At 40.2% G+C, this 27,262-nt stretch overlaps 1 protein-coding gene across 1 annotated transcript; it reads right to left on the reverse strand.

The window, feature by feature from the left end:
- Nucleotides 1-61: 61 nt before the first annotated feature.
- gpat2 (glycerol-3-phosphate acyltransferase 2, mitochondrial) lies at nt 62-27,139 on the reverse strand. The gene is made up of 22 exons (XM_041042831.1): nt 27,068-27,139; nt 23,642-23,752; nt 23,215-23,285; nt 22,995-23,105; nt 22,430-22,552; nt 20,634-20,733; nt 19,125-19,258; nt 18,799-18,898; nt 16,174-16,353; nt 14,686-14,784; nt 13,853-13,935; nt 11,423-11,553; nt 11,219-11,289; nt 10,802-10,962; nt 10,564-10,667; nt 8,322-8,506; nt 7,642-7,719; nt 6,389-6,511; nt 2,955-3,075; nt 2,465-2,533; nt 2,042-2,097; nt 62-178 (listed from the first exon to the last, which is right to left on the reverse strand). The coding sequence occupies exons 1-22, from the start codon at nt 27,137-27,139 to the stop codon at nt 62-64; spliced, it is 2,400 nt and encodes a 799-aa protein (XP_040898765.1).
- Nucleotides 27,140-27,262: the final 123 nt, after the last annotated feature.

The following is a 27,262-nucleotide window of genomic DNA, read 5'->3' on the forward strand; positions in this document are numbered from 1 at the left end:
AACAAAAGAAAGCCATGCCAAGGCCTTGAGTCATACTAGCTTTGCTGCTCAGTTAAACACATTAATTGTAGAGGTACTGTGAGATGAAGCGGTGCAGTTTCTGCCTGTTTTCTGACAACTGGAACAAAGGGCTGACACCCAGGAAGACGCCTCTCTTCTGACGCTCCTCCGAAAGGACCTGAAGTGAACATAAACACGGCACCGTCAGGACGCTCGCAGAAAGCACAAAGCTTTTTATTCAGTAACCTTTATTTGGACACTGTGAGCGTGCAGCTTTTCTTATCTTTAGTGGTGTGATTTTTCTACAAGGCCAATGAAAAACAAAACTAGGGCTGTTATATATATACAATAAATAACACTGAGCCACCTTGTTAACTCAGCAAAGTCTGAAATAATGAGGCGAAATGAGAGAGCAAAACTTCAAACTGTGTTGTCCTTTCTTTTGTTTTACAGTTGCATGAATGCGAGAAAGAAATCGGGATTTGGGATTGGAATTATCTGTCAAATCCTAAAGACAAGCAAGATAACGACCATTCCTGACTGATAACCTTGATAAGAAAGTTAATAAATGCCTCTTGAGGTCTTTGCAGATATATAGGTCAATGATGCTCTATTTTTAAAGTCAGCGATTCCCAACCCACAGACTGATAGAGGAGACTGATGGGTGCAGATACTGTCTACTTTACTAAGACTGAGTGGCGAAGTGCTAGAGCGGGGAATTTGTGTAGAAACACTGATTTATGTATTTTTGGATAAAAAGGATTTAAGATTTATGAGTGAGCGTCTCCATTTTTCTCACTACAGTAGGTGTGTTTTCTCTAGTTTTTAAGTTGGTGCCAATAAGTGACGGCATCCTTCTCTTTTTCATTATTCCTTGCTGTTGCAGAGTTGGTGCAGATAGTGATAACAGACGCTCATATTCCTATCTGCAAGACAAACCATTTGCTGCCTTCCCTCTTTCTCTGTATGAAAAACAACTTTCACAGACTTGAAAATTGCCGCAGCTTGATAATCCATCACAATAAACAAAAAGCTTTTATCTGGTCTCGTCAGAGTTTCTGTTTAATCCTCAGTTCACTGTGCCAGAGTGGAGTGTTTTCATATCAGGTCACCTCACAACCCACAGGAACAAAGGGGAATATGTCACTGAGGAAACTTCAAAAATAAGCTGCCTTACTTGTATAACGCCAGCCAAGTATTGAGATCCTATCCTTCAGTAAGATGAGCAAAACTTTAGTGTAAAAATACTCAATCACAAGTAAAAGTCCTGCATTACTGAAGTTAGTGATAATACATAATACATTAGTGATGTATTATCTACAAAATGCACTTAAGCATTCAAAAGTAAAAGTACGCATAAGGCCGAAAAACTGGTCCTGTGAGTGACGTATTATTATTTCACTACTTTACATTTTGTCTGTTATCTAAAGTAGTAGTAGTTTTAAACTCAGTTTTAAAACATAGCTGATCCCAGCTAAATCCAGGATATTTAGAAACACAATTTGGAGGGAAATGTAAAATAGATATAGACAACAAAAATGATAGGATTATAGGTCCATATAACACTGGTCTTCTTCTTTAAAGACCCCATTATGAAATGTAGATCACTTTGCCACAGTTAAAGAGGCCTCAACCTGCCTGTACTACTCTTTTCCAATTTCTAATTTTAAATCACTTGTGTCCTTGGCCCAGTGAATCTTCTTTATAGACTGAGATTTCTGCCATATGACTGGATATGGCTTGCTCAAGTCAGGCTGAGTTACTTTCTTGTCGCATCAAAATCAAGTTGGATTCCTGTTCACATCGAGTTGGAGGGTAACAAATATTGTTGACAAACGCTGATTATCAGAGACGGATCATTAATGATTTGGGGGATTTGGGTTGTATTCAAGTTCACCTGGGAAAAAATTAATGTTAGAACTTTTTGGGGAGGTGGACTTTGTCTAAACTTTCAGTTCTGAGTTGAGCTTTAATTCTCTGCAGACAGACATATTTAGACACACACGCAGACACACACACATACATAGAGGCTGTCACTCACCCCCAGGTCTATTAGTGTTCTAACTGCAGTGTGTGCAGCCTCCTCTGAGCAGCTCTCTGTGAGATGCGACACAAAGGCACACATGAATCAAAAGAACAGAAAGATATCCAATATAGAAAAACCAGGTCGGGATAACAGAACAAAGCCATTACCAGTGGGAGTGATGGAATTTTTATACTGTGCATTATTGAAGGCTGTCATTTGGGTAGTTTCTGATTGTCTTATATGTTTTTTAAGAAAAAGGAGGAGAGGAAGAACAGAGCATGTGATGTGAGTGGGTACGTTCCTTCTCTGGTCTCTGCTGACTTATTACAACACACACTGAATCAGTGGGACAAGGCAAGGTTACAAGCTTTTAAATCTACACTTTTAAAGGTCTTTGTGTGTGTGGGGATGTGAGTGTGTGTGTCAGGCTGAACTCACCATAGTGCTGTTTCTTCTTATTTGCTGTGTCACACAGATGGGAGTGTATCTGAGCCACAAACTCTGCTTCTGAAGCAGGAAAGACATGAAAATAGAGGCAATTATTCCAGACAATCTACAAAATTATTATACAGAGTATTCACGGTTCAGTGACATGCTATTATACTGTGTATTTATGGCTGGTGAGCAGTTCAGGAGGTCACTAGAAATGGCATCGGATGAAACACAAATATCAGAGACATAAAGAACACCGTCAGCACTCATTTTGACTTAATGCGGAATGAATGCATGAGATATTCTAGTGCTTTGCTATAAAAAAGTTCAACACTTTTCCTTTTATCATCTGTATCAAATAAAAATGTAAATCATTTCAAAGCAAACTTTAAAATGAAAGTCCTGCTAACTTACCACAAAGATAAGTCTTAACCAATTAAATGTGTTAACACCAGTAAAAGATGAACACTGTCTTATAAACATACGGTGCACACACCTAGCAGAGGTGTGTCTATGAGGTCCAGTCCTGTCGTGGTCCAACACAGTGCCCTCAGATGTCCAGCTAGCATACTGCAGAGGAAGAAGAGCATGTCTGGACACTGGCTTGGCTGGCTTATCTAGAAAAGACAGAGACCGAAGCAGGAGTGATCAGAAACGGAGGATGAGGGTAAAGCTAAAATGAAAGAATTTTCCACTACAATGAGCACATACTGTAGTGAGAAGTCACTGTCAGAATTAAATACAGCTGCAGGATGCAGAGGTATAAAACCTTCTGGGTCGAGTACTCTGGGGCCACAAAACATGCTAGGACAGCATACTTTTATGTGGGAGGGTCCCAGGTTGAAATCCCAGTGCTAGTGAAACAGATTTTCTATTGTGGATTAAAACATTCAAGTTTCTTTTTTGCTGTGCATTAAAACCTGCAAGCCAATTTCCACTGCCGCAGTGCGACTGCATGGCTTGTGGCAGGAGGGTTGTCTTCCTTCTCATGTGAAGGCAGTGGTGACGCACTGTATGTAGAACTGAACTTAAGCCCTTATCATAAAATCAGAAAGTTGTCTGTATGTATACACTAGATGGCCAAAAGCATGTAGGTAACATTACAACTGAAGGTGCAAACTGCAGTTAGGTGCAAGGTTACTGAAAAAAAAGCACAAATGAAAAGCGGAACACCTGCACTGGTCTCTAAACCACAATCCCAGTTCAATGGTTTGAGTCTAGTCCTAACCATGAGTACATAAAAGTAAGTGGACATGGCTGCCCTCATACTTTTGCCCATATAGTGTATGCTGGACAATTCTCCCATTAAGAAACCCTTTATATGTTTGAGGGATCCAGAAGCCGGAAGTCTACTTCTGCTGCGCATCCATGTATTCAGACATTAATCATGACGACTGAGTTAACGGTCACATTAATGAGGGAGGCCACAAAACGAGGGGGGGGTTCATGAAAGCACTTTATAAATAGTTTAACAGTGTGCATGGGGCCATTATAATCATGTAATATAGAAATATATCAGAGCAGAGTTTATTATCCATACATAACCATAACCATAACAAAATGTTAAGTCTCTCAAGGGATGCATGCTTACAGTGAAATAGCATACTGAACAGTCTGCAGCAGGTATTATAGCTTGCTTCTTCTACACGTATGAACTCAAGGAAATTTACTGGACTGTTCTGTATTTGTCGAGGCCCTACGTTTGTACTCCTGTACAATGTACTTTACAAAATGTGCTTAAAAATATATATTAATCAAGATTTAATAACAGAGCAATATTTCTTTCAGCCTGACACTGAATGGAGCTAACCCAGTTTCTCAATGAGCAGTGGCCATTTAGTCGATCAGGCTAATTCAATCTGTGTTTAAACAATCATTATGTGAATGTGCAGCTCTTAAAAGCAATCAATACACAGAAGAACTTTAAAATCAAAATGGCAGAGAGAAAAGAGAGAGACCTGTGAGATAAAAACAACTATTGCCTGAGCTAATCTACCACTGCACCAGTATCCCTTGTAGTTTATAAAGCACATACAAAAAAAAGTTTTAGCTAAGATTATTGTCTACAGCACACAAGAAAAAATATTTATAAAGTTTTTTTCTAAGAGAACTAGATTCATTCTTTTTAAGACTTTTGAAGACCTGCAGACACCGTGATTGCATCATTTATCCAACACAAAGCACCTATTTTTCAACTGTTATTGCTCCTGCTCAGTGCATATCCTGGTCACGATTCTATGAAAACATTTCATTTTTAAGCTGCGTGTCATGAATTTAAATTTTTTAGTATGTGTAGTATACACAGACTGCATTTTACCTATAGCCTTTAAAATATTTAGTGGGTAGTTGCTGCTGTTACTTGTGGTGGACAACCATCTGAGAAAAGCAATGTAAACAAAACAAAGTGCATTTGGAAAAAACAGCTCTACATGTCAGTGAACAAAAAAATGGAGTTTTAAAGTTCAAGTGTCTGAGCACAAATCTCCAAACTTTGAGGCTACACAAGACCAGTATTCTTCTTGTGAATTAGATGCTAGGGCAACTTAACCTGAATCACTGCCAACCAGCTCTGTAAGACCACCTGAAGTCAACTTATCCAGGCTAACTGATTACAGGCAGTAGAGGAAGAGGTAAGGGAATCATGTTTTTATTGTTTGGTATGGAGGTGTGTTCTGTCCTTGTTCAGCACCTGAGCTGGGGGAAACAGAGTGGAGGCGTCTGTAGAAGAAGAATGAGAGCAGCAGATAGGGAAAGTTAAAAGAATGGAGTAAAGTTAAAAAGTGCAAAGCTGGTATAAACACAGGCCAGACTCTTCCTCAGCGGACAAAGCTGAAGTTGAAGAAATTATGCCAACACAGAAGTGGCATTGTTCTTTCTGGACTAGTAGATCAACTTGCTTGCAGCACAGGTAGGCATAACAAATTATTTGGATGTATTCTGTATAGTTCACTCTAGCTTGTTACAGAGTTTGTGCAGTGTCCACACACTGAATTTTGCAAGCTCCCAAGAGTTGTTAATGATGCAGTGTTTCAACCTTGAGGGGTATTTGACAGGCAAAAAACAGTCAGTACACCTAAAATTCAGGCAATGACAAGGCCAGTACCATGCAACAGTGTAACTGAGTCTGTGTGTGAATGGGTGGATGAAAGGTAAACTGCAAATCCCTTTGGATGAAATCCCTATATAACTAACTATAACCCTATGGTAAGAGATGGGTTGTGGGCATTCTGTGACTGGAAGCTGAAGCATGTGGCTATAAAATAAGTTCCATGTTTGCTTGAACTACCGCAAACTCCATTAAGACCTCAAACTGCTGAGAACAACAGAGGTTTCAGTACATTCAGGGCTTTCAAAATGTTTTCTGATGCAACAACTGGACTCCACACGTCTTAAAATTTGAGGACACGACGTGTTTTCGTAAGAAGCACTGAGAATTAACATGCTACTGTTGTTTAATGTGATAATCTTTTTATTGCATATCTAAATGCAGTTTAAGTTTTACTTGTACCGTTATGACTCCAGAGGATGTCACCTCAAAGTCACTTTGCAGCTTCTGTGACCGATGCGCCTACACTTTGAGCTCTGCCTGTTTGGTCCCTTTGGAAGTTGGTGAGCTGCCTCGTGTCGCTTTGAAAAATCACATATTACATTCATGACAGTTAGACTTCTTATAAAGCTGACATGACTGCTAATTGGCATTCAAGATACATGACTCATTTGTGTAGGTGCGTTTGTAATGGAGATTTAGTTACTTCAAAGTTCTTTTTCATGTGGTGTTTCTGGTATTTTTGTTCGTGCCCTGTAGGCAGTCACCTAGGGTGCCATCCTTTGTAGGTCAGGCCAGCATGGAACATTTTTCCCTTCATGAAAACTGGGGCCTCTCTAAGGCATGTGAAGAACCCAGAGGGGTCTACCAGTGCTCTTATGTACCTTGTAGGAATGCAGGTCCTGCTCTTCACAGTCAGAGTCGCTGTGATAGGGGTCATCAGTAGTGGTCCAGGTCAGAGCACCCTCTTTTTTCCAGAAATCACAAATGGGAACATCCCTGGGAATCTACATAGGTTGGATGGTAGAACAGACAGCAGCATATCAGACTGTGACTCTCATTACACTCCATCAAAAGATGAAGGAACACAATCACATTCATCAGTCTTGTTTATGGCAACCTGGTGAATGTAAGTCTAATATTCAGTCTGATGATTCTATGTCACATTGTCATTTTGTACATTGGTATTGTAAAAATATCAATAAGTTTAGCTGCTTTACATAAATAAGTTGAATGTTTCCTAACCAAGTAGTTAAAGCCACTAAACTTCATCAGGGAAAATGTTTAACAAAAAGAAATCCCAGAGCTTTTAATGGCATCAAATAAAACACACCTACGCTAGTAAGGAAACATACATCACAATCACAAATGCAACTTACTGTGTCGGGATATAAACCAGGACATAAAATAATGTAGGGCTAAAACGATTAGTTGAGTCAACAGAAAGAAAATTGTCAATTATTTTTATGTATAATAGTTTAAGTCGTTTATGAAGGAAAAATGCTTTTGATTTCTGCCTTTTCCCTGTTTGATATCAGTTTAACTGAATATCAATTTGAAGACCTCATCTTAGGTTGTGGGAAACTGTAATAAGCTTTTTTCAATATTTTATGACATTTTTTAACTATATGATTAATCTATTAATCATGAAAATAAAAAAATGAATCACATACACTCAGAGGCCACTTCATTAAGTGCAGTTGTACAATCTTATGCAGTCCAATACAACAGCCCTGCCATAACATCTTCATTTACGAGGCTCAAAATGTTCAGATGTGATGACAGTGTGGGGGTATGTAAATTCAGTTATATGTTTATTATTGAGGGCATAGTTAAAGATGGTGTTGTAAGCGTCCTCATCATAAAAGAATACTTTATGGTAGAACCGTTGCATTGGATTGCATTAGACTGTCGTGGTGTATCTAATAAAGCAGACACTGAGAGTATAAAAAGTTATAAAACTAGAACTGAAGATAACTTAAAAAAAAAATTGTATTTGTTGATAAAATGCAGACCAGATCATCTAGATTTATGAATAATGAGATTAACTTGAGGCAGTAATATTTTCAAAAACCTTTCTTCAATTATGTAGAGTTTGAGAGCACAACTTTTAGAAATCTTTAAAACTCTTTCTTACTTCTTCCATGATCAGGATGCCACAGCGCACCAGACTGTCAACGGCGTCCAGAGCAAAACTCTGGGACGACTGACAGGGCTGGAGAGCGAGAGAACGAGAGAGCGAGAGAGAGAGAGAGAGAGAGAGAGAGAGAGAGAGAGAGAGAGAGAGAGAGAGAGAGAGAGAGGATGGTTAGGCTCAATGGTAAAGCAAGGTTAGAGTCACAAACAGCTTCAGCCCATCACATATCTAAGAGTTGCAGAAGCGGACAGCTGACAGAGACCATGAGGTGTACAGTAGAGATGTAGCAGAGATCAGAGAAGGAGAATGAGAGATGGCCGGGAGGGGAATGAGAGCAGGAGAGATATTTTTCAATGAGGAATGGGGTGAGAAACACAGCTGCAAGCAGAGGAGACAAGAAAGAGCAGCTGCTGAAATGAAAGGTAGGCAAACAGAGAAAGGAACAGTATTTCTGGCTCAGATTCGGAGCCCTTGAAGTCAGTCTGATGGAGCATGTACAAATACAGCCACACAGATACACAATGCACACACGCACACACACGCACACACACAATCCAAAACCTCTCTCTGCTTGAGATAGAGGCAGCAGAGCAGGATGAATGGCTGTTCAGCTCCATTAAACATCCATTGAATGAGACACACTGGGTGCGGGTGTGTGTGTGATATGAATTCAAACTCACTGGCATGGAGCCCGGAGGCAGGAGATGGCAGAGCTGCAGGGCTCGCTCAGTCAGCTCAGACTGACAGAGCACCACATCAAACTCCATGTCACCCCTGACCTCCTCTCCATCCACGCCGTCACTCCTCACCCTGCTGCTGACGCCACTGACGGCCACCTCGCACAGCATGGCCGACACCGCACACGCTAAGGACAAAAACACACACATAAACATCTGATCATTTTCTCTAGTGTTACAAAACTCATGTGTGGTATGATCCAAATTAAGCAGAATTTGGTTATATCTATAAAAACCTCATGTCTTTATTTATACTTTTTTTCCCCATTATCCCACTTTCATGTGCTGCGTCACAAAATCAAACTGGAAGACAAATACTGAACTACCAAGTCAGGTCAAGAACACACATCATGTGTCCTCCACCTAGTGTTTCTTATATGGATATATCATTGCCTCTCTATAGCTGATTTAACTTGTTTTTATCACCTGATCAAGCATCCATGTACCAGTCTATTACAAAGAGTCTTTCAGCAGCACACAGCCCACTGCCCACCAGCTTCACTTTCTATACAACCATAACAAGTCATGCAGGAATAGTGAGTCATGCAGAAACAGAGACTTTATTCAACAGAAAAAGTAGATTTCTGCTCAAAGCAGTAAATTACTTATACTAGCAATGTTAAAGTATGGCTTCACCCGAGTCAGCCTGTTAGCATGATATCTAGAGACAGAACAGCATGCATCTGAGTACAGTTAAGTCAACAGATAACTCTTGGCCCCAAGATGAGTTGATATAATATCTGGTGAGGATTTAGGATCTAGGCTTTCTGCCATTAGATTACCATATATTACTCATACGTATTACGCTGTGTTCCCAACCCTATCACCAGACAACAACACCAAAATTGGGCAATTCTGCAAAACCCTGCATTATCTTCAGTGCCAGTGTTTTAAAAATTCTCACTTTCTGCTATATCTGCGCACGACAGCTGCAGTGTGGTTGAGGTTATGGAAAGACTGCGCTTATGGAAAATGAAGCAATTAGGGTATAGATCAGACAAACCAAAACATTTGGGTTTGGGAAAGATGGTTTGGGAAAAATCCTGTGATGTGTTAACTCACAGGATGTGTTAACTAACTTTTTTGCAGGAAAATCTGACTCGCTATGTGTCCATCCACTTGCCCAATCTCCACACCCTTACTGTCTGCCTGGTTACATTTTCTCACATTTGCACTGAACGCTGGCACACAATGTTGGCAGTGGATGTGAGTTGTGAGGCGCAGACTCATCCAATATGGACATAATTCCTAATGAGCTCGAGTTCCACATGTTCCAGTACCAAGGACTTTTAAAAAAGCAGCTGAGAAGAATTTCATTTAATGTACTTGTTTATCATAAAACCAAACAAAGAGAAGATGAATGATAACCAAACTTAAGCCAGAGTTTGGAGGTCTGCATGTGCATGTAAAGGTTTTTTATACTACCATGTGCCTTCCAGCTCGACTGAATTTTACATAGCCACACAAATCTGACACTTCAGCGCTTCTTACAATCACTTAACATTAACAATATGTAGCTATTATTATATTTGTGCTCCTGTGGAGTGCATGCATTTTTTCTGTTCTGAGTTTTGAACAAGCTTTTACTTAATAAAACAGAGCTGCAGGCTGCAGATCATCAGAAGGGGACTATAACATGGGGAAGGCCTGGTTTGGGGTATCTGAGTCTTCCAATTAAAGTACGGTCTCCTCCAATCATTCTGCTGCCTGATTTCTATGGATGACTCTCATATGTTACAGGTACAGCACTTCATTTGTTAGCGTTTTCACGTCAGTCCCTACAAATCACACAAATTGGCACATCTGGAAATTTAAAAGAAAGGTACAAACACGAGCCGACAGACAGAGCCAGCCTAAGAACTGGATGACACTGATGACCTGTCCTCACATCACTTGCTTCCTTTAAAAAGTGGAAAAAAATGTTGTTGTTGTGTGTACAGCACCCTGACACTGCCCGAAGTCTGGTACTCCTTAAACATTAAGAACATTAACTTCTAATACTTTAAAATGTCATGTTTCAGACTGATTTTCCATACTGACATGCCAACAGTCAAAGCCACTGCCAAGGCCTCCCACGAAAAATAAGGTGCCTGGAGAACACAGGGTCTCAAAATGATATTTAGGCTTAAGTGTTATAAGAAAGTTTTGTCAGCTACACAAAATACATGCATTCAAAGTCCCTCACCACCAACAGCTTCCAATATAAAGGTGCGTGTGACAGTCTGGGCCTGCAGGGCCAGGTGAAGAGTGGCAGCAAGAGAAGGACGGGGCACAATAAAAGGGTCTGTCCTGGAAGAAGAAGAAAAGACATTAATGGAGTCAGAGGTTTCACTGAAAGGGAAATTGGATTTTTGATAACAGCAGTTTTGAGGTGTACAGCTTATCAGTGTTTGTTTTTCTTTTGTGACAGACAGAAAACCAACCTAGACGGCACTGCAGCTATGATGAGGTGAGGGGCGAGCAGGGAGAGCGAATAGTGGACGACATCCGCCAAACTTCCCCCAAAGCCAACGTCTTTGTTCCTGAACAAGAGTTCCTCTGTGAGCCAAGCCACATCACGACACAAGACAGATGCACTTACACCCTGCGGAGGAGAAAGATGGAGAACTTTAGCTTCAAAATGTGAGCATTAACCATCTGGTGACATTAGTTAGAGACTGGTGGGTATGACTCAGAAAATCACTGTCACACTCTAATAAACTAGAACGAAAACCAATTCTGTTTATGAGCCTCTTGGAGTACTGATGGATCCTAAGAGGGGCAGGGGCGGATTTTAATACCGACAGCACCATGGGGAAAACTGCTCAACAAACACACAAGCACAGGGATGACGCTTGTACCTTGCGGCGTTTGTACAGCAAAAGACTGGACACTAGACTGGTGGACATCACAGCCATGCAGGAAGTTGCAGCTAGAAAGAGAGAACACACATACACACACACACACACATACAGAGATAATGCGGCACAATTTGCATACCATTAAAACAACAGCTTATAAAGAGTCATTTACGATTCAGCAGGGGTACATAATCCTGGACCTACAGAAGATGAGGTGGAGGATGATGGCGATGCTGAGGTCTCTCTCTGGATGAGCTGGCTCTTCAGGTTCAGACGCATAATGAGAAGAAGGCAAGAGCCACGACATCCTCCTCTGCCCAAACACACAGTCAGTTCTCGAGAGAAAAAGTGAAATGAGGAGAGAAGGGTGTCAGGATGAGTTTACAATAATTTTATTTTAGGCTGTCTCCACTAACTTCTACTCCTTTAAGTTTTCTTCTTCAGAAGACATTTAATATATTTACATTCACTGACTGCTTCTCTAAATAGTGAAGCTTATTTTAATTGTTAGTGGTAGGGTCTACGATGTAATCCAGTGCAATTTCATCTCACTGATAACAGCATCGCCATTCACTTTTCACTCTCTTTACACAGTATCAGAGCTTTATCACATTCAAAAACAACATAAGTTTGCTTTCTGAGTGACAACAGATACATCAGTTGCTGTTCTGTTGTATTTCTAAAGAAAAGACACTGCAGACCATTGGAATGTGTTACAGTAAATTGCATTCATTGTCAAGAGAGTTGCATAATGAATCATGTGAATCCCAGTATAAATATTCAGATTTCAGCTGAAAAAGAAAAGGAATAGTTTCATTTAATTTTTCCCAGTAATGGTCAATTCACTTTTATTACAACATTCACAATTAAGTATGTGAAGTGAAAAATTACCAGAATTTCAACCATTAAGAGAGTTCAACAGATCACGTAAACACTACATTCATAAGAATAAAAAGACAGTGTGTGAGGCAAACCAACTCCCAGTCACTGTCACTTTAGGTCAACACAAGCCTGTAAAATGCAGCTGCATCACTCAAATATGAAGGTTTGTGTGATACATTTTATGAGCTGCTTTCCCGAGGCCATGCTGGAATAATATAAATATTATTTATGCTTCTGAGCTGTGCGAGTGAGAAATATACATTCACCGAGCATGGTATAGTAAACACCACGCTGTTACTGCGTATTTCCTCCCTTTGCTCTTGTAACAGCCTCAAACCTTTGTGGCATGGATTCCACAACATGGTGGAAATTTGGGATGCAGTTGATTGGTATTAAGGGGCTCAAAGTGTGCCAAGAAAACATTCTCCACACCATTACACCACCAGCCTGGACTGTTGACACAAGGCAGGTTGGGTCAATGGATTCATGCTGTTGACGCCAAATTCCGACCCTACCATCTGCAGCCTCAGACTTCTGTTCTTGGCTGACAGGAGTGGAACCCAACGTGGTCTTCTGCTGTTGTAGCCCATCACTCTAGTTCTAAATACAAGTATGACTTGGTAAAATTAAGCTGTTTGATAAGATTTATGAGTACATTTGTTTGTGTGTACATACATTTGTATTTATACGCATACGTTTTTTTTCCTTATTTTCTTTGTTTTATTTATTTTATTTTATTTTATTCTATTCTATTCTATTTAATCTGCCAACATATCAGGAGATCAGCAGTTTCAGAAACACTCAAACCAGCTTGTCGGGCACCAAGAATCATGCCATGGTCAATGAGATCACAGTCTTCCTCATTAGGATGTTTGATGAACTTCCTGATCTGTCTCTGCATGATTTTATGAACAGCAATGCCGTCAGATAATTGGTTGGTTGGATACCTGCGTGAATAAGCAGGTGCGCATGTGTTCCTAATAAAGTGCTTGGTGAGTGTACAGTAGTGTATCAGAGAGTGTGTCATGTCTGGCTCTGTTAATGCACACGTCCTCTAGACAGTGACACTGTTCATCTCAACCAAGAATAAATAATCTGTGAGGGTATGCATCGCTGTAAAATGAGTGTTTGTATGTGAGGACTTTTACTTTTCATTATATTCCCTGTGTTCTTAATACATGGACACAAAAACAGAGGCTTTAAAAGCTGGAACCTCAGCAGCTGAGGACAAATGAATCAGCATGGCAGAGACATAGTGTTAAGTACCACAGCATGTTAACGATCTAGACATGCTCAAAGAACTAAAACTGCTCACATGCTGATAACAATCCATCTATCCCTCTCTACCTCTTTTCTTCTATCACTTGCCATCTCATTCACTCGGGCTGTTTTTCCTTCGTCCCGCTCTCTCAGAAGAATTAAACATTTTAAGGGAGAAGCCACTTTGCTCGTCAGAAGCCAAGCAGAGATTGAGTAAGGATGTTATTTTCTTTCTGTTATCTTTCTCACTGGCAGACTGTGTAATGTTGATGGTAATTGGACCGAGTCTAAGAGGATGAAAACTCTCATCAGAGCTTGCATCGTAGCTGTGCCAGATTTAAGGTTTAGAGGAAAGTTTAAGAGAAAGTAACTTTTCAATTTCACAGATGTTAGATAAAAGACAATTTGCATCTGAATCCCATTGTGCTTTGTTCACATATGGTATCAACACTAACTCGTGCATACAGGTACGTACACAGGTTGTTTGATTACCTGCCATTGAGGATAACAGGCAGCAACAGGTCCTGTAGAGGGAGCCATTCATCTACTCTGCACCTCCCTGACTCGCACATCTCCTACACACACACAGAAGAGCACACAAAATGGATAATATATGCACACAAGCACTCTCAAAGAGCTGCAAAACAGTGTCTCTAAATCATTCACTGATGTTCTGGTTAAGTGAGTTCAGAAAATTAGACATAGTTTGAGTTAAAACATTTGATTCCGACTATTGCTGCAGCTCATTCCTCTATTATTGCTGCCATTTGTTAACCTTCAACTGCACTCAGTTGCAAGTTTGCTGAAACTGCTTTAGAGAAGTGCTGATTCAACTTTACAGTCATTCTGAAGACTGCAGTTTGTGGTATATTGATTTGTACTGCATATATTGAGATGCTTTTGATAATATGCCACCATTCAAGTTTTATTTTTATGCCCCAAAATAATGAGTTCTGAGTGAGGATAAAGTTTAAAGAAGAACAATGTCAACAATTTCAACTTGTAAAAGATAATTTGGTTGGCTTACTTCCAAAGGTTAGTATAACTCTTTCTTACCCTGTCAGACCTTGTCTATAAATCAGCGGTTTGACACCTGGGGGCTGAAACAGTGGCCAAGATAAAACCGAGGACTCGCAAGATTATGATTAAAGGGACAAGAAAGCTCACAGCTCATGTTCTCACTAACACCTATGACATATGATGAGGTGTCACTAGTAGACATAAAGGGTTTAAAGAGTCTTAGGACAAGAAAGCAGGGAACCACAGGAAACTGCTACTGCAAAAGACACGCAAGTCTTTGATGATATGCTCTTTCTGATGTGCACCTTGAGAGAAAAGGGCTGTGCGAGGTGGATCCTCACACTTCCTCCTGGTCTCCTCCAGAGAAGAGACCACAGCCACTGCAACACAGTGCTTAAGCCAACCTGCGAGGATGTATAACACAGACACACACACACACACGTTTTTATAGTGCTACATACAATGAAGTTAGTGATTTTATCATAATGAGGTATTTGCCTTTAGGAGTGACATTCCAACAGAAACACCACTAATGAGCAGGATCTATGATGAGCACTAAGATAAATAGCCAGTCTCAGAGTGTGCGTATGAGTGCGAGAACTGTGTGTACAGTACTGTATGTGCACTGTGGCTGAATGACAGAACAAAATGATGAGGCGAGGACCTTATTACGGCAATTAACTGAAAGTAACTCCCACTCTCCAATATCGTAAGTGCAGATAACAGAGGGCAAGACTAATGGAGACTAATAGCCATCACCTTGAAAAAATGGAATGCAAACCTAATCAACCAACGCTGGTGGCCGGTGAGACATTTGAAAGCAAAGTTGTGAAACAAGACTCTTAAAAGTGTACACCGGATCATTACTGGGAGTTTTTTTTTTTTTTGGCTTAACCCTGTGAGACCTGAACTATGAAAGAATGGTCAGAAAATTCTAATTTTTCAAATATGAACTCTTTATTTGTCCCTTTGACAAAATGTAAAAAAAAAATAATTAAAAAAATAAATTCTAATTATATTTTTTGTTTGTATCACACATGTCAAAACATTTGGAAAAGTGAGGGGGGTCCACCAGGAGTCAGTATACGAGCATAAGAGTTCATCTAAAAGGGTTAAATGCAAAGTTTATGCTTGATGGTGATGCAATGAGTCCCAGAAATGTGGGTATCATATATGATACGTACGGGCTCACAGGGTTAAATTTGTCTACATTTTATCAAACTGGCAACATGAGTCAAAAGTCTGCTGAATTAGCTATTGTCAGTTTCCCAGAGATGTCTGGGAACACTGTCTCTGGATTACTTTCATAATGAAGAAAACCTAAAAACATGAAACGTGATTTTCAGGCAAGTTTTAGAGGGATGATTTCTAACCAGATTTGTGGATGTTTATTAACGATGGACACCGGAGATACTTGGGAAGTCACACTGTAACTGAAATATGTGCATCATGTCTGTGTATTCAGATTTGAACAATGTTTAATGCAACTTGGGCACCAAGGATTTTAAAGTACCTTCATTTCCTCCATGAGCTCCAACTGCTGAACTTGATGGTGAGTGAGCCAGATCATCATGCTAAACTTACAGTAACTGACTTCCTGTTGTTCTTATCAAACCGACATGCACTCGTCCCTTACACCTCACACAGTGTCTTTGCCTCAAGTCTCTTCTGCTTCCTCCGTGGCGCATGTCACAGTTTTAAAAGCCCTGTTCTGAACCAAACCTGTTCACTTGCTCCCCAGGACATTACGGTTACAGGTGGCTCTTGTTAAGTGTGTGTTTACACGCACCCACCTGCATGTTGGTCTTGGGCAAGCAGTCGTAAGAGATGCCCACGGGGACCAGACTGACATCGGGGACAGATCCCTCTTTGATGAGCTGTCTGATGTGAGCCAGCCACTGGCCGCCTCGGCCAGACTCCACTGACACACCGACACTTATCGCCTGGCCCTCATGTAGCAGCTCACGTACCAGCTGAGGAGAGGAAAGAGAAAGGGGGAGAGAAAAGATGGCAGAGACAAAGGTCTGAGAAGCGCTGGCAACAGGGGAGCAATTAACATAAAATGTCTGCCATACATTTTAAAATACACATAAGCCATACAAAAAAACAGAGCATGGAGGGCAGCTGAGGGAGGACAAGTTAAAATGCAGGAAGCAGGGAGGATAAGGAGCAGAAACAAAAGGGGACTGTGGGAGACACTTCATGACATTCAGAGATACTTCCCTTGCCCCAAGTACTGTTTTCCCCTTACAGACAAGAAAAATTCAATTACCATTGAACAGCAGCTAAGCAGGCCTACACTCAATAAACAATAAAGGTCTATTAACATTGAAATACAACCAATAAACAAGCCTGCTTTCTCACGCACAGCCAATATGCTTACTCACATAAATGGTCAAAAAAAAAAAAAAAAAAGAAAAGAAACTTACTGCGTCACTCATAAACAACCTGTTTATGTTCCACTGTGGCTGTAGTCTTGTAGATTAATGTCAGACTGAGCAGTTTTATTGAGCTGTATAGCACAATATTGATCTTAATAAAGCCAGCAACTCCTCCAAATGAAATGCATCTTTAGGCAAACAGATTCAAAGAACTCCCTTGCTAGATAAAACCATGATTCAGACCATGAAAATCTCCAATATAAGGGGAAAAACTAGAGACCACCTTGTGTGCGTGGTGCAATGGAACACACAACATGAGAGAAGAGAGTGTGGCCAAACAAGTGACCTGTGCAAGATTTATTCAATTTATTATATATGGGGGCAATGGCTTCTTCCCTACTTGCACCCCCACTGCTTCCAGGCCCCTTGCTCAGACCGCACCCACCTTTGAACTCGGCTGTGTAAAGTTTTGTGATTGTATCTCGCAAGGCTGTGATGCTATTGTGGTGACAAAATCTGTCCACACAGACAGACAGATATATAAACACCTGCCACATTTCTCAAAACCGCCTCTATGGTAGTTCCCGCTACAGTAGGTGTCTCCAGAACCACATTTTGCCATGATGAAACACACACGCACACACACACGCACGCACACACACATACAGACTCACAACAATACCAGCCACACTGTTGTGGCTGATAAAAACATGAATAACCTTCTCATAAAAACAGAAACAACCTGCTCAGACCTGCCAAGCTGACACAATCAAACTAACCACCATTATTTTCATTTTTCCGCCCTCTCCTCATTGCATTGTCACTCCAGCCAACTGCAGAGCTGCAATCTCTGTAGCAAAACTCGAGCCCCTTGGTAATTTTGAGAATGAATGGAGAGTGGGATGAGGCTGGGGAGTGAGGGAGAGGGGGAAAAGACAGGTTGTATTCTGATTGAGGAGCTGACTGTGATAACACTCCACTGTGGAGTGCGATGAAAAGTGTGTGTATGTGAGGGAGAATGAATTGAACCGAATGCACATACACTAAACAGTCAAACTGCAAGGACAGGTATCTTTTGCTTGGCCTGCAATTTCATATAATTACCTGCTGTCTATGAAGGTTATTTTTCAGTGAAATGCATTAGCATCATGTTTTATGATTCATGGCCCTGTGTTTCATTCCCATCTACAAGTGGACAGGCAGCTTTTGGTTTCATATACCATATCATGGTTGCTGACTCTGAGAAAATGTTACAAGGAACCTGAATTAACTTTTGCCTGCTGAAGGGGACATTTGCATGTCTGTGGCTCAAGGAGCTTTGCACAATGTGCAGATGTTATTGTACTTAACTAAAGCCATGTAAGTCCATTTGGAGACTACAAATTTGAAACAGAAACTGCACCTTTGATTGAGTGCTGGTGGGCAGAGGTGGACCTTACTAACCACAGGCTCCCATTGAGGCTAATGGTTAAATTAGCTTTATGCAACAGTGTGTGAATGGACTTCATTCATGAAACATTGCTACTGGCAGAAATTTGTTCTTTAAATTTATTATTTGTCTCAAAATGTATTGATATTTGGTTTGTATATTTGTTATTTAGTAATGTAGGTTGTGATTAGAATATCGTATAATTTGTAGAAATGATTTGTCAGTCCACATGTTTCAGGGAAAGTGGAATATAAAGGAAATATATCTCACATCAAACTATGTAGTGTAGCCATAATATCTTGTCCATGGTACACATTAAATGGGGAAATAACAGATAATGCAGAGAGTATTTCTAACAAATAAATTTTAATTTTAATTTTAATTAATTTAGCACATTTTTTTTATCAATTAGATCTACAGATCTGTCATTTTTACTTTGATGGTGAAACACAAATAGCTGGAGTAATACACCAACTCAATCAACTGAATCTGTCCACCTCAGCGTAAAAGTGAAGATGTTGTGATGCAGTTTCAGATCAGTATGCTCAGCTGCAGCTTCCAGTCACTAACAGATTTCTAATACAGGTGTCAAAACACGTCAGACTTACAGAGGTCATGACAGGTGAGTACAGACTATCCGTCTCAGCTTCCTGCTCTGTGAGTGCAGAAGATGGCAGGAGGACCACGCCTACTTTCTGCAGGATTGATCTATAGGACAAACAGATGATACGTAATCTCAGACATCACTAGTTTAATTTAGAAGCATCTTCACACTGTGAAAATGTAAAATTAAACTGACTGGCCTAAATAGGGTGTGATTATAACTGATAAATTCAGCATCTCATTCCTGGCAAGAAAGGGTGTCTGCATTATTTGTAGGGGAAGATACTGTATGTTTACTTGTTATATCAGTACAAACTTGTGTGTGCTATACCTTAAGGAGGAGCTGTAAACCTGGAGAGGACAAACAGTGTATGGGACTCTCAGGCTGTGACAGAAGAGCACCAGAGGGATGAGGGCACAGTCCACGATGCTCTGACGCACATAGACATAAACCAGCGGAGATCCCTGAATTACCGAACAGAAGCAACTTTAGATAAACAAGGTTCTTCACATTGTCATTCATTATGGCAAACAACAGTGGACTGTGCAGAGGTGGCACACAGATTCGGAGTGTTTCTGTGGCCTTATATTTAATCAATATTATAATCAAGGCCCACAAGCTTCAGATAGTATCTGCACAATGGAGAGGAGGAAACAGATGTATAAATTAAAACCAGCAGAGAGACACAATCGGATGATCTCAGTATATTTTCACTCAAATATTTAGAATGATGCAGGCACAGATTAGGCATATACCTGGGGTATGTATAAGTGACTGTTGTGTGCACTGTAGAAGGTGACAGAGTACCATGAGTGTTTTTTTTTTCCCCAAGGTCAACAACAGCTTTTATTCTGCATGTAACCGTTCATGTTTTGAGTAGCATTTAATCTTTTTTCATTACAGACATGGAAATGAAGAGCTACTATCGCAAACTCAATTATATATCAAGTGAAGTCAAAGAGGAGAGATAAAACATGATTGCACTTTTGTGAATGTGATACTACAGTAAAAGAAGGTAATATGGTTCGCAATAAAAGTGCGGCAACATTAAAACTGTGTAAATAGTCGGAGCATAGCTAGGTGTTTATAAGCCATTATATAATAATATAATTTATTGAAATTACTCGTTTATCATTTAAGTTTTTATCTTTTATTTGTAATAAGTAAAAAGTAAATAAAACAGGTCTTAAGAAACCCTGAATATGCACCGACAACCAGCTGACAACATGTGAAAACTATAAGCAACAGTATAATAACTTCCTGCTGGATTTGCCTTAATGTATCTAACAGTCTGCGTTTCAGTGAGATCTAAGGTAAAGACATAGTTCACTGAATTCATTCATGCCCATCTTGAACTTCTGCAACAGCAGCCTGACTCAGAGTTACTTATTTGTTTTTGTTTAGTCAACCATGTAATTATGGTGCAGTCTTCAGTAAAAAAAAAAAAAAAAAAAAAAAAAAAAAACTTTATGAAAATAATTAAGTATAACAAGGGAATTAAGAGAGGGCATTTTTTTTTCTAGACTATCAAAAGTAATCACACATTCTTACATTTTTGTTTACCCTGAAATGTTCTGCAGATGCGTGCAAACAGTACTGTAGCTGTTTACCATCTTAATAGATGGCTGAGCTCAACCTAATTTCATATCCTGAGTGAGGATGTGAGTGGAGCCTACACATCATAGTATCTATGTCCAAATACAAAGCGTACTCTCCATGGTTTGCAGGAAGAGCTGACACTCTTTGGTGTAGCGGTTATGGACACATTTAATAATCTGTCAATAAAAAGAGAGGGCATTTAATCTGCATATGCATGTGTGTGTTTATAGATACTTGTACCTCCTGTGAGACTCTGTGCAAAGCCGACAGATGGTTGAGGTTAACTTGAATACTGCCAAAGACGGAAGCGAACATCTTCAGCATCACCCAGCCCACGAGTCTGGTCAGAAAAAGATAGTGGGTGGAGAGATGTATAGACAGAAGAAAGAAAGAAGAATGCAAGAAATTAATGACCGGAGATAAGGGGGACAGGAAGACAATGTACACAAGGGAATAATGGACAGATAGTGTTGAAGCTAAGAGAAAGTAGCCACCAATAATGTGATGTCGAGCCAAAGGGAGCTATAGCAAAGAAAGTGAGGATGGATTTCTGTGTGACAACATGTAAATGAGATAGATGGGGGTGAGACAAAGTGGGGACAAGAAGGATGAGGATAAGAAACAAACTGATGACACAGGGAAGAAGCAAAACAGAAAGTGATAAAGAGGGGTGTGTGAGATGGTGACAGCTGTAGATAGAGATGACGTCTGAAGCTGTAAACGAGAGAGAGAAGGAAAAAAGAAAGAACAAGGCAGATTTTGAAGACAGATTCCTACAAGAGACTACACGAAAGTCAAAAAAGTTTCATAAGAAAAAAAAAGCAAGAAGTTTCCACTCCATTTCACCAGACATTTTAAGAATTTCTAACCCTGTCTGTGGTTACAGGAAAAGGCCTGTAAGATCTGAGTCATACCACCCGATTTCTCTTTTAAATACTAGACGCATCCCTTTCCCAGGAGAATTGCATGTCCTCCACTGCCCATGGACAAATTTATGCCTCATCAACTGTCAGTCATCTTGAGGAGCATGCTAAATGAGTGATGGAAAGTCATGCACTAACATCTTACATGTCAAGTAGTACAGAATGTGAACCACTTCTGTTTTCTGTTCTGTTTACAAAGCAGTGCCCAGTGTTTCTTTTGTTCAGTTTTTATTGTTGTTTTGTACGTCTTACTGTTCTGCTGTAGAACAGCCAAAATGAAGGATTTATTTTGAGCATCAAGGTCCTAGATCTAAATGTCCCACTCAGATGTTACTTTCAGATTCTGGGTCCATTTTCAACAAATAATGTGCAATGTTTTCTTCCAAACAAACTTTGTCCCAAGTCCATGTGTCCCTACCGAAGAGCTAAATCTTGCAAAACAGACCAAGGATATAAAGTTCATTTGAAAAAAGACTAAAAGCTGGAGATCTAGAGTATTTATGGCAGCACGACAGCGTACGTTGCGACTGGCTCAAACTAAACTACAGTGTTTTTGTTCATAGTAATGAATAAACATATCACCCAGTGCAACCTGTGGTTCAGTGATGTGTTTTAATAGTTTCTGGACAGCTATGCTCTATGGCATAAAGGAGGAGATGTACCAGACTTTGGATAAACAAAACAAAGGATCAATTCATTGTTGGTTTTGGTGTTTTCAGTGGATTTGTTGACAAAAATATCAGCAGCTTTATCTGTAGTGGTAGTAAAAAAATTATTGAAAAAAAAAAGATTTATCATGAAAGAGGTTGGAATAATTTAAACTGCTGGCCACAACATAAACCTTCAGTATCATTATATGATAAAAAAAAGTCTAGTCTTTCTATTTTGAGGAAGATTGTGGAATATCAGTAAAACAAAGTTTTCAACTACTCTATTGCTTCATTCACACTGATAAAGTTGAATATACTCTATTTATTTCTTGTTGCTTCTAAGTGAAAGGGTTGCATAGTTCAGCTTTAAATCAATACACAATTATAATAATACATGAACAATAAACAATAGTCTTTAAAAGTCAGCCTTTGCCCATTAGCTCACACACATGTACACACAAACCGTAAGAGGCCAGGGGAGATGCAGGTTTTAAGGAGGGGGAGGAATGATGAGAGGTGGCTGAGCTGCCCTCGGCCGTCTCCCCCCTCAGGTGCTTCATGCTCTGCTGTGAGCACTTCCCTCACCCTGAAACACATGGTCACAGGACAGCAGGGTTAACGCTGCACAAAGCCTCTTTTGTGCTGCACACAGACAAGCACCCACCTTCCAGTAAGACAACAACAACAACAACATCCCTGACTAAAGAGGTTACATAAAGGTTAGACTCAATTACACTGACAGAGAGACAACAACATATACAAACTGAATACCCGGTGACAGAGATAGGGGAAGTGTGATGACAGTCCCCAAGTTATCCCATTTCTCTTCTTTCACTCTGCACAGACCCCATGATAGCCGTAATTTTCTGTATCTTTGTTTGCGTCTCTTATCTCCTCTCCTCCTTTTTCTTTCCCTCTCTCCTGAACTGCAGGAGCCTGTTTCATTTTCTGTATCTCTGCCTATCATTTATTTACTCTCCTCTGGCATCTCTACTGCTCTCCTCCTCCTCCTCTTTCCCCTCAGGTACCTGTTGCTCTGACAGACTCTCTCCAGTCTGTTGCTAACAGGACTTGCGTAAACCTTGCACCCACTCACAAACAGCGCGCAGCACACCCTCCGCACCAGCCAGCCTCGATACCTATGATAGAAAACACACAATTCAGAGCCAGAAGATGTGCATGGGTGAGTGTCTTGGGCCTGAAAAATCTTGTAGGTGTTTGTCTGAGGACTGTAGATACTATCACTACCTGGTTTGTGTCTCCTTGACACTCAGAAGGTTGTGGAAGCCAAGGGAAGAGTTTTGTCCAAGCTTCTTACGCTAAGCCAGAAAAACACAGACAAAAAGATGACCTGGATGTCAGCATCAACCAAGAATGAGCCCTGCTGGACATAATCCAATTCATTGTATACAAGACACATGCAGCTCAAGGAAGCCATCAGAATGTAGACATCTAATCAAAGCATCTTTAAATTTAATCTTTCCAGTTAGTGAAAAAATTTGTTTCATTGTAATCTGTACTTGTAAGTAAATCTACAGCCCTGGATCACAGAAATTAAATTTTCTCTATGGTTTCAAAACACAACCTATGGCTCTCATTTCATTAGTATCACCTTCCCTTTCCCCTCTTCTCTCTCTCTCTCTAACCTTCTTTGGGCCCCACACTCCACACTCACCAGGCTGTCCGGGGTGCACTGGTGGCAGCACTGGCCCACAGCTGGTCTGAACTTGCCCAGACAGGGAGGCGCAGATGTCAGCTTTTTCATGATCTTCAATTCCCATGACAACTGAGAGGGAAGGAAACGAAACAGACACAGGGACTGTAACTACATCCACTCACTGAAAATACACTCAGTTCCCAGTTTATTAAGTATATCTAGCAAAAACTAATGCAGTCTAACACAACAGTCCTACAATAAATCTGACCTTAATATACGTTATAATGTTCGGTTTCTGTTGAAACTGTTTTAGAGAGCTGAACCTCATGAACTTCAGATTTACTGCAGGACTCTTGTATCAGACTGCATTAACTTTAGCCAGGTGAACCTAATAAAATAGCGACTTACTGTATATAGTAATGCATGCGGACTGAACTTTCTGGACCTTTTCATTTTGAACAGGATAAGCAGAGCATGTCTGATATACCTACTAATTACACAGCCAGTGCGTTTACATGTTTTCTGCAGACATAAAACTGTCTTCTAATTTATATAACTGTGCTGCACATAACTGTGCTTCTCATTGATTTTTATATGTAAACGTGTGCCTGGGACAGGCAAATAATCGATGTGACAGCAGAGCGATAAGATCATCATCATTACACGCAGTAGTGCATCCTTACATCCAAAATAAATGCACCCACTGAAACTAACAAAGTAGCCTGCAAAAATCGAAATAAGTCTGCTTCTTCCACAGTTTTACAACTGACCACTTGTAACATTAAGACACATTTGTGTTGTACAGAAAAGCTACAGAGCCTGTTTTCTCACTCACACATTAAATGAAGTCAGGAGTACGGAGAAATCTGATTCAGTGATGTGTTAGTTAGATGTGTTAATAGTTTCTGGACAGCCATGCTCTATGGCATAAAGGAGATGTACCAGACTTTGGATAAACAAAACAAAGGATCAATTCATTGTTGGATTTGGTGTTTTCAATGGATTTGCTGACAAAAATATCAGCAGCTTTATCTGTAGAAGTAGTAAAAAAATTATTGAAAAAAGATGATTTATCATGAAAGAGGTTGGAATAATTTAAACTGCTGGCCACAACATAAAAATTCAGTATCATTATAGTGCATCACTAACCTGCTGTACTTACACACATATTTACAGTAGCCAATTTGCTGCAGTGCACTCTGATTATCTGAATAACCTGATTTCTCCCAGTAACCTGGTCTCTTGTGAGTACAAAAAAGTACAGTCTTACAAGTTGACAAATAACGGCAGCGTCGATGAAATGTCAGCTACATTTCATTTCCCCAGCTCTACATAAAAGTTAAATGCTTCGATTCTTTGCTCTTGATTTCATTATGAATTTGTTATGATTTCCGTGTTGCTGCGATTGGTTTAACTCTGCATCCGTGGGAGCATGCAATAGCTTGCAGTGCAGTAAATATTAATACAGGGCCCATGTGAGACCCAGTATCAGGCAATCACTGCACATCAGGCAAAAACAGCTCATGCACTGAAGCACAGGCCAGACTGTGTACTGCGTACTAATCAACCAGGTCTCTTCTAGCAGCTTGACTGGTGGACAGTTGTACAAATATTTGTGTTATGATGACAAACAGCAACGATACCCATTAATTATCATTCTGTGTGTGCGTGTGGGCTGTTACTGTGCCTGAAAGGAAGTGTTAGTTAGGATTCAGACTGATCGCTCCGTTTAGGTGAAACGAGCTAATGAATCTCCAGAAATCAATGACACTTTCTCCTGGTTGACTGATGATGATGGATTCCAGAAAACCGAGAAGCTGACTGAATCAGTGCCTTGCCAAGAAAATATTGATTAAAGACAAAACATTACTGTAATGACAGAGCTTAAATCGAACTATCAATGATTCAAATTACCATACTAGTTCAGTTGAAAGCAATAAAGAAAGAAGGGAGAAGTAGAAACAGCAAATGATACAAGTATGTGGGCAAACTTACCTAGGTGTTAAAGGAATAGTTTCACATTTTAGGGAATAAGCTTAGAGTAGAACTAGAATAGAGTTAGGTGAGAAAATTAACACCACACTCATTTCTGTGTTAAAGGATAGGTTCACAAATTTTCTTAAACTTGCATTAATGACAGCCATTTCCCAATTCATCCAAATGGCACAATGGTTTTCAAGTCATTCAACAAAAGCAGTTCACAGAGCCTTGAAACTTGCTCAGCATAGTTAACGCATCCAAATGAAACAAACTGGTTTTCGTTACTTAATTTTAGAGTTTTAGTAGTGTCAAAGTCATGGACTGATCTGTGTATCCCTCCTAGTAATGCATTCATGTGCTGAAGTGAAGCTCTAACAACAGAGCCATTCAGCTGCCACAAAGCATCGCATTCATAAGCTATAGTGTCTGGAAACTCAACGGGGAACACAAATATTACCAGACATGATTATCGTAAAGACTGGTCATATATATGAAGGTCATTTCTGATGACCTCAGAGTGGAAGAAAATTTTAGCTCTGTAAATTAGTGATGCTCTCATAACAGAAAGTCATAGAGCGAATGTCACAATGAGGAACGACACAAAGACGATTACACTTTCCACAGGGCAACTGCTGTACTGTCAGTTACCGTCACACAATGAGTCCCAATCACTTACATTGGAAATTAATTAGGAGGGGATCTCTAAGGGACTGGTTAAAGCACAGACTCTTTATGCCAAGCTAAAGCTTATGCTAAGGGCCCCCTTTACGATGTATGATCTGGGGCTGCCTAAGATGCAAGTTGAAACGTTGTAAAATTCATGGTCGTCAATCCAAAATGGTGGACCAAGATCGCACTGTCAGATGCTGTGAGCTCTGGTGACCAAACATATGTTGCGGAAAAATTCAGACAGTGTCAGAAATTAAGGATCGAAATCTCACAGTGTGACAGCTACTGTGACTCAGGTCCAACAAAACAATGGAGGAAGACGGAGCTGATAGCGAGCCTCTGCTCTCATATACTTTTTTGTGTTTACATGGTAGCGCTATGCTTCACCACACATTTGCTGCACAATCTGACATGTTTTAAGTCTGAAACAGATATAGGCCAAGATTTTATTTGACCAATCTCATGCAATGTGGCATGCAGTGAACCCAGTCTAAATGTGCCATAAGCTTATCGCCTCCAGGATCCAGATCCAAAGACATAAGACTAGTTACTACTCATTTAATTACAGATGAGCCTGTTTCCAAAAATGTCAAAATATTCCTTTAACATTTCTCTTCATTTTCTGAAGGATCGATATGACTCACTGGCACACCACATCCTGTGATCAAACAGAATTACGCACATGGGTCCATGCATGTTTTCGCGTGATTGTGAAGAACAAAGAGTTTGAGATTAGTGCACATGGAGTAAGTGGGAGGTGACAGTGGGAGAGAGTCATGCAGGCGGCATTCTTACTGCAGGTCTATTCTGTTGAATTGGTGGAAGGACCATGTCTTTGTTTATCCCGTCATTCTTCTCCTGCACCATGGTGAGCTCCCCTGCAGACTTTTACCCAGAGATCTACCAGAGGAAAGATTGGGGGAAAAGAGTAAAATACAGCATCATGTTAAAACAGCGCTTTCTCACAATTAAGACGGATTGTTCTCTGAG

Source organism: Toxotes jaculatrix, chromosome 7 (assembly GCF_017976425.1).
Source record: "Toxotes jaculatrix isolate fToxJac2 chromosome 7, fToxJac2.pri, whole genome shotgun sequence".
NCBI lineage: Eukaryota > Metazoa > Chordata > Actinopteri > Toxotidae > Toxotes > Toxotes jaculatrix.